General features: G+C 45.7%; 1 protein-coding gene across 8 annotated transcripts in view; it reads right to left on the reverse strand.

The window, feature by feature from the left end:
- Positions 1–9,633, reverse strand: part of PEX5 (peroxisomal biogenesis factor 5) — a 16,953-nt gene extending 7,320 nt beyond the window's left edge. Inside the window, exons 1-10 of one of the 8 annotated variants that reach the window (XM_044229438.1) lie at positions 9,576–9,633; positions 8,788–8,953; positions 8,420–8,455; positions 8,022–8,154; positions 7,674–7,805; positions 2,152–2,257; positions 1,528–1,618; positions 1,021–1,131; positions 693–785; positions 237–356 (exon numbers count right to left, since the gene is read on the reverse strand). In XM_044229438.1, the coding sequence (XP_044085373.1) occupies positions 237–356; positions 693–785; positions 1,021–1,131; positions 1,528–1,618; positions 2,152–2,257; positions 7,674–7,805; positions 8,022–8,154; positions 8,420–8,455; positions 8,788–8,934 (969 nt within the window). In that variant the 5' untranslated portion in view covers positions 8,935–8,953; positions 9,576–9,633. Of the gene's footprint in view, positions 1–236; positions 357–692; positions 786–1,020; positions 1,132–1,527; positions 1,619–2,151; positions 2,258–7,673; positions 7,806–8,021; positions 8,155–8,419; positions 8,456–8,787; positions 8,954–9,106; positions 9,114–9,465; positions 9,524–9,575 lie in introns of those variants that run through there. The other 7 variants (XM_044229432.1, XM_044229437.1, XM_044229433.1 and 4 more) reach the window with 7 other exon arrangements.
- Positions 9,634–12,870: the final 3,237 nt, after the last annotated feature.

Raw genomic sequence — 12,870 nt, forward strand, 5'->3', positions numbered from 1 at the left:
CATCACCGTCTTATCATGATTTGACAAGGACAGTCTATTATTATTAATCTGTATGTTCTAAGAATAAAGCATACCTTCAATTTCTAAAGAGGAGTGGGACAAGGGAATGATTCAGATTTCCTTTCACAGAAAGGGGCTCAAGGAAGTAATTACTTGCAAGGAAGTACCCTTCATTCAGGATGAGAGGAGAAACAACATAACAAAAAAACCCTGTGATCTGAGAACGGAGTTCCTACCTTATCATAGGAAGCAGACGTGAGGTCATCATAGTCAGAAAGCCAGGGGTGAGCCTCAGCGTCCCGTTTCGCCATCTCCTCCAACTCTGCCTGCAACTTGTCCCAGAAATCGACATCAGACTGTAAGGAAGGGAAGGCAGGTAGAAAAAGGAGATCCATCATGACCACCCCACTCCACCCTCAGCGCCTCTAGGATGGCTTCCCTACGACAGTAAATCCTAAATGTCAAAGCATCCAAAAGCCTCTGGATCCTACCCCCAGATTCCAATCCTGCAGTGGAAGGTGATGACCTGGGTCTGGCATTTTTGACAGTCACCCACCCTAGCCCCGGCAGTTCTGACACAGAGCGTCCAGGAACACTACAGCATACAACGTTCATCATTGGTGATGCTCACATGACACTGTCCAATGGAGTGCGTTCCCTTAGGCGTCTGCTCCTGTGCTACCTGCTCTCACCTCTATAGCTGACTTGGCTCGTTCAAACTCCATATCAAGGGCAGCTGTGTTTACTGGTCTTGTGAACTGGTCAACCCAGGCCTCTGATGTACCCTGTGACAAAGAAGGATGGTCATACCACCACCAACTTTCTACCCACTGAACACCAGCAACCTGGACGCTTCTGAGGACATTCTCAGACTCTCTTTCCCACCCGCTCAGGACCTGGATGCTACCAAGACACATTGGCAATAAAATTGCTTCCCCGTCTGGGACCCCTGAACACTGAACCCGAGGCCTGGGGCACCAGCTGGCTCTGAAGTGGGACTGGGAAGTGACAATGTCCTACCTGCTGCTGTATAAACTCTGCTGCCCACTGTTCTGCCTGAGCTCGGCCCGACCCTGCACCGGACTCCAGGGACACCTGCCCCTCGCCAATCTGCCGCACGAATTTCAGGAACTGGGGCACAGAGACACACAGAGGCCACTTGGGAGAGGACTTCCAGGTGTGCACTCTCAACCATGCCCAAGAGACGCCTGCACTTCCCCCTCCCCCTGACCATCTCTAGCTGCAGACAAGACTTGCTAAAGACCCTGAAAAACGTCGAGAGCAAAAAGAAAGGGATTTCTGGCCTTAAAGATTTGAGAAGACACAGAAAAGTGAAAGGGTTAGTATGCAAGGAAATGAGAGAAAGGATGCTGGAAGAAGAAGAAGGATCCTAAGTCTCTGTTCTCCAGACAGAAGGAATGGACTTCAGATCTTATTTCCTTCTCTTTAAACTGGGGTAAGAGAAGCTAGACTCTTGACTTCCAAGATCAGCTCTGCTGGGCGAAGCAGCAGTGGGATGTGGCTCACCTCGGAGTTAGCCAATTTCGGGTCATCCACCTTGGCCACAAAGTCACTGGCTGTGTGCTGCAGGTCCTCCTCGGGATGATATTCATCATACCTAGAACAGATAAGGACAAACCAGTTCCACACACTAGTCTGACACCACCTTCCCCACACTACTGCCTACTCCCAGCCCATGGCAATCACAGTTCCTGGGTCCCGGGGCAGGGGTGGGGGGCTCAGCAGGGGGCGGGGGCTCTACTCTCTCATTAAGGACCTACAAATTCCAAGTTACATTAAAAAAGGACACCTGGCCAGAAGTGGCAAAGCACTAGCTACATTCTTTTATCCTTCCCTTTCCCTAATACCCATTTATAGAGAGAAGGAATACAGCAGTAGCCTCTAAAGTAAAAAGGGAACAGGGTGCATAAGCTAAAGTTATGAAATTCTGGTTAAGACACTTAGGATTCTTGACTCAACTGGATGTGAGACAAACTTCTAGGGTAATAATACAAGTGGGAACCTTAACACAGAAAATGAGGGGACTGCAAGTCGGTTTGAGAATGTGGATGGAGGAGGTGAGGGAGGCTGGGAAAACCATCTAGTATTCCTTTCACAGGGATCCATCCAGAAAGAAGTAGCTGGACTCACCAGCGATCTGTGGCAGCTGTTCCCTCAGGCTCTCCCAGCCACAGCTTCTCCTCTGACTGTTCCAGATACTCCTCAGCCCAGCGGGCAGGGGAAACAGACAAAGGATCTGCAAGGAACAGACATGGAGAAATCACACAGGGCTCAGGGAGGGATCAGGGAAAGGGAGAGTACGACACGTACTCCAACTGACCCTCTTACCCAAGTCAAAGCAGATGAGATCCTACTGAGTACCTCAGATTCCTGGCCAAAAGAAAACACTAATGAATTCTCAATATACAATCTACTTCCAAGGGGCCTAGGGTAGAAGTTTATGGAGCTGGAAACAAGAGAACAAATTAGGAGACTCAGGAAAGGAAGACAGACCAAACCTTTTTGCTTGAAGTGTCAGAGACTTCAGTAAGAAATAGCGGGTGCTGAGGGCCTCCACCTTCCTCAAAGGTACTGCGGCCAGCTGGTAAGGAGCTACGGGAGAAGAGAAGAGCCCCTGCTCCTTAACCAAAGCTCTGGTGCATTCCAATCAACAGAGTTCACGCTCTCCCAAGAAAACAAGCCTCATGTTTCATCTTATACCTAGAGACTCTGAGAAGCAGAATGCAAGGCTAGAATTTAAAGATACATTCGTCCACTCTTCCCATTTGATGTCTGTTCCATTTTTTTAGCTGAGATGGAACATGCAAGCATGAAAGTACATACAATGCCCCAAACGTAAGCGTGCTGCCTGGTGAACTCTGACGTGAGTGCACTCGGATCACCGCCACCCAGATCAAGATGCAGGAGGTTTACTGCTCTCTCACAGGCTCCCGCAGACCACCCCTCCCCCAGGAAAAAACACTAGTCTGACTTTTGATTCATTCTGTGGGCTATGTTTTCAAGTGTAATTCTGGAAACTGTCTCAGAAGCTCTAGTGACAAAGGGCGTCACTGCAACATCATAATAAACACACCAAGGTGACAGATCAAACGAGGGCGCTAAACTCTTTCTCAACCTCCAGGACTTTGTCCTGAACTATACCAGGGCCAGAAAAAAAACCCAAACTAAAACAAAATGAAAGCACTAAGGCATGGTTCAAAGGTGCCCTAAAGAACAAGTAAACACCCAGAAGTCAGGAGCCTCGGTCTCCTTTCCATCTGCTCTGCATCCATACCTTTCCACATCAACGCTGAAGTGCTCGTCCTATCTTTGTCCCCAATTTAAAGATCTGCCATTGCTTTTAACACTGAGAAGGCAGATTCATCCCCTCAGTATTAAATATGTTAACAGAACAGTCTATTCTATTTTCCGAGACTTTGCCTGAACAATTTCAACAAAGTAAACCCAACATCTGAGAAAGTAATGTCAAAATCTGAAAAAAAAAGCAGGGGGGATCCAAACTCTCAAAATACACTTAATTATAAATAATAAATATTACTAATATAACAAAAGATGTGGTTGATGATTTTTTTTTTTAATCAACCTCTTAACTTCAAGGACTTCAACATTTTTATCCAGATTCCCTCACCATTCTCTTTCCTTTGCGCCAACTAGACCGTTGGCTCAAGAGTGGAGACTTAGTAAGGAGATACCTTAACACTTAAGTAGACATTACAACGCCTCCTGGTCCCTTTGTCCCATTCTGTTGAAAACTAGTCACTCCTCCTCCTTACTCTCCAGTCACTCCTTCCTCTCAACTAGAGGATTTTGCGAACCCGACTCTGGCCACAAGTACTCCTCAAATTATAGAGAATACTGATTCTGTGAAATGCTCCTTTCAAGGACAAGAAGCAATGGAAAAAATATAAACTTCCTGGACTTTAAAAGGGACATGAGGCAGATTAGAAAAAAATCCCAGAGGTGAGAAAAGTCATCTTCAAACAGCCATGATCTGGTATTTTACCATATTAGCCACAAGCCTCAGAATTTCCTGGCACTGGAAACCTGCTCCAAAAAAGGAGTCAAAATGAAATGACCAAAAGAATTCTATTTGGCCTTCACACTATTATTCAATAAATTCTTACAGAAAATGAGATCCTCTTGGATACCTGAGATTGAAACAATTAAGACCTACAGGCAGGAAAGGACTATACCAGGTCACATAAATTAGCAGAGTTAGAACCAACAACCTAGATACCAAATATCCAACTCAGAATGTCGTCTTAGTTTCTCATTGGGTGCTCCTTGGCACATCCAGCCCAAGCTCCAAAGTCAAAAACTCTGAACTTCCCACCTTCATCTGTAAAGGTTTCTGAGTTTACTAAAGAGCCCGATCAATGGGAAAGAATGTAGGTTCCAGATCAGCCTACTGGACACTCAAATCCCAACACCACCACTTTTTCACTGTGCAAGGTACTTAATCCTTAAGTTTCCCTTTCCTTATCTAGAAAATAGAAATAATAGCAACTACATAGGAATTGTTGTAAAGACCAAGTGAGCTAATGCACAAATCAAGCACAGAGTAACAAATGTTAGTTATTATTATCATTACTGTCTGCTCACAGCAAACCCATACCGAAAGTAGAAAACATCACAGTGAGAGTGTTACTCCTTTTGATCCACAGTCTCTTCGGCTGCTGTCGGGGGAGACAGATTGCCACTCACCATCTGCTACTGCTGTCTACCACCCTTCCTAAAAAGTTCGGGTTTCTCTCTCATAATTACCGCAGGAACCTCACACACCATGTTAGCTGAAGCTGTCTAAATTCAAAATCCCTTAAAGACGTATTTCATCCCTACAGCTGAGTCATAAGATGGAGCATTATTTGGCCCAGGAGATTTAAGGGCATGGGTGGGGGCTGGATTGCATCAAGAAATATGGCAGACTCAAAAATGAGCTTCATGTGGTGATGGATTAATTCTGTAACTTGATTGTGGTGGTAGTTACACAAATCTGCACACATGACAAAATGGCACAAAACCATAAACACACACAAAGGCCTATAAAACTGGTGTGATTTAATAAACTATGGATTGTACCAATGGCAACTGCCTGACTTTGATACTGTATATAACTAACAGTTATGCAAAATATTACCACTGGGGAAAACAGAGTGAAGGATACACAGAACTCTCCTCTACATTTTTTTGGCAACTTCCAGTGAAACTATATTTCCAAATAAAACACTAATAAAAGAAAAAAAAAGAACTGTCAAGCCTTTTAAACTTGAGTCTAGAATCTTAACAACAGAGATTTGAAGATAAAAAGGATTTAAATATAACCTCCTTTCATCTTGAAGTCTACTTATCCATAAAGCAATTGTTAACCTATATCATCAGTATAATATCAGCCAACAAATGTTACGATAATAAAAAATGAATTACCAGAAAATTAATTTCCTTTAGCTTTCTCCAAGATCTCAATTCATTTGTTCAATAAATACTGAAGGTCCAGTACCTACAAAGCAATATACTGCTGCAATTGGCATTTTTATGAAGACAGACCCCCAAAAGCTCAATTTCCCTTTCCAGCTCTCCATCGTCTTGCCTCCATGAAGCAGGCACAGTTCCAAAAGAATGTGTAAAACAGAAGAAATCTCCCAAAGAGGACTTAACAAGTTAAAAGAGGTCCAACTCATTTTTCTAAAGTTGTTTTTCACTTACAGGTTAAGGAAGCTTTCACTGATTGCAAGCAATTTTGATCATTATAACAAAAACCTCATCAATCTCAATGCTCATAGTAGTACTTTTTATTTTTCTGAGTTACCAAAAATGACAGATGCCCACACATTACAAAAGAAGTCCCTCTACGATAAAGAGGTCACATTTAAGTCTAAGGTTTGTATGAAAAACTGAGTTTGTTTGGTGGAAGGTGTTTGTTACAACTCAGATTTTCACTTGAAGCAGTTCCCTGAAGAGGAGTCTCAAAGATAGAGTAATGGTTTTAAGTATGGAGTGTAGAGAATGTTCCTCAGTGACTCTGAACAAAGTAGTTAACCTTTCCAAATCTCTGCTTCCTTATCTATAAAATGGGGAAGGAATACCTACCAGCTAAGTGTAACCATGAAGACCAAATGATTATTATCAAGTGCAAAGCACCACTAATGAAACCAAGAATATCTATTGTTCTACCTTAAACTTCCAACTTAAGAGTGGGAAAGGGAGTTACTATAAAAGAGATCAATAGCTTTTACTAAAGATGAGCTTTAGTTGTTAGATTTGGGATTTTTTTCCTAGAGAGAGAAAGCCCTATTTTTAGGCGGGAAAAAAACAATGGCAGGAAAACAAAACAAAGAGCTGCCATTAATGATCTCGAGAATGTTCAAGAACTAGGACGATGAATGCCCTGAGAGTCTAGAATCTTTGTAACTTTTTCCATTTGTATCTCTTGTTATTCTTAATTTCTTAACTTGGAAAAAAAGCTAGCAAGTGCTTCTCTTTGAAAGCAATGAGGAAGAGGAAAGTTGAAGAGAGAGAGTGCCTTTTCCCCATGCCCCTAATCAGACAGGCTTGGGGAAGAAGAATCAATTCCAAAGGATAGGATGAGCATGGACACTCTCAAAGACAGAGAACGGAAATGAGGCTGGGAATCTCAAGAGCTCCAGGTGCAGGTCTGGCAGTAGAGCACCATGGTTCAGCTAACCGGGTCTGGAATCGTTCAAACCCAGAGCCAAATCCCAACTCCACTACTTACAAAACTGTATCACCTTAGGCAAATCACTTAATCTCAAAGCCTGTTTTCTTATCTATATGCTAAGAACAGAAACAGTGGCTACCTCAAGAATTCTCATAGGGATTAAACAGATAATACATTGAAAGCACTTAATACAAAGCCTAGAAGATGGTAAATACACAATGGTGATTATTATGAGTATTTATTATTATCATCAGGATATGGTCTTTATCCTCTAAGACCTCATACTTCAAGCCCTTGAACACAATTCCATTTTCTAAGGCCCCAACTCTCTTCAAGAGGACTTTTTATTTTTTAAGATTTTATGTATTTGTCAGAGAGACAGTGCACACACACAAGCAGGGGGAGCAGCAGGCAGAGGGAGAAGCAGGCTCTCTGCTGGCAAGGAGCAATGCGGGACTTGATCCTGGGACCCTGGGATCATGACCTGAGCCTAAGACATATGTTTAACCAACTGAGCCACCCAGGCATCCCTGTTCAAGATGACTTAATGCCAGAATCCCACTGGCTATGCCTAGCACTTCTTCCTGGGCCACACTGCCATCCATCCAATCTGTGGATCCACACCACCAAACTACAGTAATAACGTCCCAGATAACAAAGAAGTACCTAACTCCACATGTTCTCTCTCCTCGTCCTCCCTCGTCCTCTCTCCCATTCTCTTTATATAGAGGCATATAAAGAGATACATAGATATAATTTCCAAAATCTCTTCCCCAGTTCAAACCCAATCCCTTCTTTCATGTAAGTTTCAATAACTCCCTACTACCACCTAGGGGAAATCAGGTTCAGTGCTCTAGAGAAATGAGTCAAAAGTCCAGAAAAGTCACAGAAGCTGAAATCGCTCTATACCCTAAGAACTGGGGGCACAGAATCAAACTTTGTCCCATATGAGCCACTTACACATGATAAGCCTCACCTGTAACTTCAGAGATGAATTCTTGGGACCAGTCTGTCTCATTATAATCCTGAGTTACATCCACAGCATCTCCAGCTGCAAGAAACTCCTGGGCCCAGTTCTCAGACAAGGCCAAGTCTGCCACACCAGGAGCTTAAAAAAGAGAAAATTAAGAAAAAAAAAAAAGAAAGAAAGAAATGTGTATCATTCTATCATGCCTCAGGAACCCTAGGGACATGAAAGCACTTTCCCTTTTATCTCCTTCTGCATCTCAGTTCCCTAATGCCAGCGGCATCCAAATATGGAATCCCCTTGGTCCCATCTGCACAGAAAATGGTGATGTGCCCTCTCACCAGACTCTGGACCCACCTCTCTGGGGTGCCTGGCGGAAGTTTGACTGTTCAATCTCCTGCATCTCTGCCAGCAGGTCATCCATCTTGAAGGTCTGAGGGGCACGGGACACAAGTGGTGCATTCTGGTCCTGGAGAAATTCAGCCACCAGCTGCCAGGAGAAAGTGATGACATGAACTCAGCAAGAGACAGGGCCCCATGAACGGGAGGCAGTTACATCAAATACAAGGAAAGGGAAACACAGAAACTACAGATGTCAAAATACTCAGTACATCTTTAATACCAAGCAGGAGAAGAAATAAGGCAAATCTCTTTTGGTCAGGAAGCTCCAAAGAATGAAATATAAATGAGCCATGTTTAAAGTAAAAACACAAAGGGCAAAAGAAAAATGGAGCAGAAGAGACTGGTATGTTTACCTCATCTTCAGAGGCTACTCCCAAAGGCTTAGAGACCTAAGACAGAAAAAAAAGGGAAGCAATATGATACAGTAATGAAGTCCACATACCCAACTCAGTTAACAGGAGTTAAGATTCCAGCTTTAGCATTTAGAGTGACCTTGGGCAAGTCACAAAACTTCTCTGAGCCCCAGTTTCTTCATCTACAGAATGACTGCCTTCATCTGTATAAGGATGTACAATGCTTAGTACAGTGTTAAGTAAACACTCATTAAGTGATAACTACTATTATCTGCAACACAATAGAGAAAGCAGTTATCCCAACGTGTTCATCTGGTCCCTCTATCCCAGGTCACCCTTTCTGAGTTTTCTGCCTCAAGAACACTCACCGCCTCTGTGGCCGGGGTTCCTGGGGGCCAAGGGCCAGGCCTCAACCCCTCCTGCCGAAGGGCCTTGTCCTGGGTGAAGTGCCCAGCCAGCTTCATGAGTGGGTTGGCACCCCCGCATTCGGCCTCCACCAGCTCCCGCATTGCCATGGTGACCGCCAGCCCACTGCTGGGCAGAGAAGGTTTGGAACTGAGGTCCGGCTGCCAGATCCTTCCTCAACCCACACTCAGCCCAGGTCTGGGCGGAGGCGGGCGAACGTCCGTCTCAGGTTGTTAGCCACTCGCCACCCTCCACCCCTGTGCCCTTTGCTATGGCCCCCACCTCTGCCAGGAGTCCGAGAGGGGGCCGGTGCCCTCCTGCCGCCCCCCCAAAGGCCACCGCTTTCAGCCTGGCCCTCTCCAGCGGCCTCCACGACTGCGGTCCCAGGCAGCGACACCGGCCGGCGGTCGCCCCCCACAGAGGGGCCGAAACCCCAGGACAATTCCGCAATTGGGCTGTACCCGGGCATTGGACAGGCAATGAAGAGGGGGAACGCCGCCAGAGCGTAAGCCCGGTCCCCCAAACCTCTCATGTCCGGCGAGCTCCGCGGGGACCCATTCCTTCCCCCTAAGTCACCTGAGCCCCTCCCCCCATTCGGTGGGTGCCGGCCCACCCCTCCTTCGCTCCGGACCACCCATTACCCCCGCCCCAGTCGCAACTCCAGCTCCGCTCCCGGGACCCGCGAGGAACAGGCCCCGACAGGGGAAGACCGGGAACACGTCCCCGCGCCCCCTCGAGGCCCTGCGCTCACCGTCGCGCGCCGAGCCGCTCGACCCGCCCGGACACCTGGTGCGGGCTAAAGCGGGTGGGGAGGGGAGGGGGGCAGGAAGCAAGGGGCGGGGCTCGAGCTTAAAGGGGCCGTGGCGGCCGCGCAGCCGTCACTGCCCGGTGGAAAGCTGTTTGTAGGGGCGGGGCCTTAAGGCTGCGGCGCAGCGTGACGGAGGGAGCTGTGAATCTTAAAGGGGAAGAACGCCTTAAAGGGGAAGTCTTGGAGCAGCGACGCTGAGAGCATTCAAAAGGATCCTCGGCCCTAGGACAGGTTTGATGGGAAGCTCAAATAAGAATGGAGCTAGGAGGGGCTTCCTGAGCTTTGAGGGAGAGCTAAGAGAACGAAATCCTGGTTTCAGCCCACCCTGAGTTCCCTGGCGGCACATTGTGACCCAAGGGGATTCCCTGCCCTTTCTGGCCTCAGTTTCCCCTTCTAAAAAGGGGCTGGCTTGTCTTCCCAAGCCCCAAAGTAGGTAGGAGAAAGGCCCTCACACAGGAATTGCAAGGGTCAAATCCGAAGCGTTCTTCAGCCCTCTAAGGTTGTCCACTTCCAAATTGCCCCTAGTGGGACATCGTCACAGTCTCCTTGGAGACAGAGGCCTGCCCCCAATCCCTGTGCCACTGCGTAGTGGGGAAAATAGCACTGGATGATGACAAATTCCGGAGACTAAAATAAGGTCCAACGCATCCGCAGTCCTCAAACTGATAACATACAGGGAAGGTGCACAGTGAATCACTCCTTTCCCCTTGTTCCTCCTTCACCCATGGTCAAGGTCACCATGGTGGCCCTATTCCCACTGCTCCAGACTGGGAAAGCCAGACATGATCCAAGAAATGATTTTTAATCACGGTATAAGCCTCAGGCCCCACCATCTGCCACAGCATTGACTCTGATGTCAAACTTCAAGGTCTCCAGGAAAGAAACCCTTATCTCTCACCTAGCTCCTTATATCTCACCTCCCAAGGCCAAGGGAGTCCTGGTGCCACAAAGAAGAGCAGAAGGGGCTTGGGGCTGCTGGTCATTGAGCAAGGACAGGTTAATACCAGAGGGAAAAGAAGCAGCATCCCATCCCAGGGTGCAGGAGGGGAAACAGGTATAGAGCAGGTGGCGCCCTGTGCCACACTTGTTTCGTGGTTGTCCTGCAATTTCAAAGGTTCAGGCCCTCAGGGACCAGAGGGCCTTGGCTGTGTAAACTCCTCCCTGGGAAAATAAAGAAGCTGCTCTGACCCCTCAGGGGAACAGAATGGCAGGGCAAACCTGGAGATTGTGCAGAATTTCTCCTTTTCCTTACCTTTTCACCATCCTTCAGAACTCCCACCCCACCCCGCCCCTTTTCCCTGGAGAACACAAATCCCAGTTCACTCTTCTCAGGCTGCCGCTGTAAAGAAAATAACTAGTACCTAGTAAACTAAACCATGCCAAGGAGAAAGGGACACTCTAGCATGTAAAGGATCCCTGCAGAGGGGAATATTTAACTGAAAGCACATGATATAGTAGAATTTTAGAAAATCAAGGCAACCAGAAAGGACTTCCTGGTACCATTCAAACCATACCACACACATAGGCACCTGCTCTGCTAGGAGTTTAGTAACTGATTATCAATAATTCATTAGGTGCTCACCTCCTAGGAGATGATAATAATGATAACAACTGGTGTTTATCTGATGCTTACTAAAACCCAGTCATTGCACTAAACACTTTATGGGCTGTGGTGCTTTTAATCTTCATAATACCCCCTATGAAATAGGTATTTCCGACCCCACTTTGCAGATGACACCCAAAGTCACCAGCTAGGAAGTCAAAATTCAATCCAGACATAACTCCAAATACCTACCTGTATGAAACACTGCCTCCCAGTCTCAAGGAAGCCCTATTTATAAGTCCCAAAGAGCTTTGTCTCCCAGGCCATAGAATTCTGCACAGAACCTGGCTTACAAGTCCAAGAGGGACTCAAGGCTAAGAAAGGACTAATAAAACTAGTTGGGTGTTTAACATTCAATTTATTGAAGTTCTAGATTTAAAATACTAAGTTCAACTTCAAAGTTTTATTCTATTCATAAAAGTAATTTTTTTAAGATTTTATCCATTTATTTGACAGAGAGAGAGAGAGACCACAAGCAAGCAGAGAGGCAGATATGGGGAGGGGGGAAGCAGATTCCCTGCTGAGCAGAGAGCCAGACCTGGGGCTCAATCCCAGGACTGTGAGATCATGACCTGAGCTGAAGGCAGAGACTCAACCCACAGAGCCACCCAGGCGCCCCCTAATAAGTTTTATAAAATAAAAGTTTCATTTTCTACTTTAATTCTACTTATTCCTTTCTTTAAAGATTTTATTTATTTATTTGAGAGAGAGGGAGCATAAGCGAAGAGAGGAGCAGGGGGAGAGGGAGAAGCAGACTCCCCGCTGAGCAGGGAGCCAGACATGGGGCTCCATCCAAGGACTCTGAGATCATGACCTGAGCAGAAGGCAGACGCTTAACCAACTGAGCCACCCAGGTGCCCCAAATTCTTCTTATTGTTTTAACTAATGACTGATTAACTCAAGTTTAACAGGTTAAAGTTCTCCAATTTTTAGATATAGACTATATTTACTGTGTGCCAGGCATTGTTCTAAGCATTTTTCAATTATCAATTTATTTCATCCTCACAAAAACTCCATAAAGATTTTATTTATTTATTTGTCAGAGAAAGAGAGAGAGAGAGAGAGAGCACAAGCAGGGGGAGAGCAGGCAGAGGGAGAAGCAGGCTCCCTACTGAGCAAGGAGACTGATGGGGGACTTGATCCCAGCACGCTGGGATCATGACCAGAGCTGAAAGCAGATTCTTAACCAACTGAGCCATCCAGGTGTCCCTCAAAATAACTTCATAATAGCAACTATAATTCTACCCATTTTGCAGAAGAGAAAATCAAGGCACAGAGAGGTTAAATTATTGGCCCAACCTCATACTAATAAGTAGCTAGGGTGTGTTTGGAACCTACACCAGGATCACCCAGCTTTATCTGTAAAGAGCCAAACAGTAAATACTATCTTTTAAGGTCACACAGTCTTTGTCACAACCACTTAGCTCTGCTCTTATAGCATAAAGCAGCCAAAGATAATATACAAACGAACAAGCATGGTCATATTCCGATAACATTTTCTATGGACACTGAAATTTGAATTTTATATAATTTTCACACATCACAAAAGTATTCTTTTGATCTTTTTTAACCATTTAAAAATGTCAAAACTACCCTTAGCTGGCAGATTGTATAGAAACAGGCAACAGGCCATAG

The sequence above is a fragment of the Neovison vison genome, chromosome 12 (genome assembly GCF_020171115.1).
Source record: "Neovison vison isolate M4711 chromosome 12, ASM_NN_V1, whole genome shotgun sequence".
NCBI lineage: Eukaryota > Metazoa > Chordata > Mammalia > Carnivora > Mustelidae > Neogale > Neogale vison.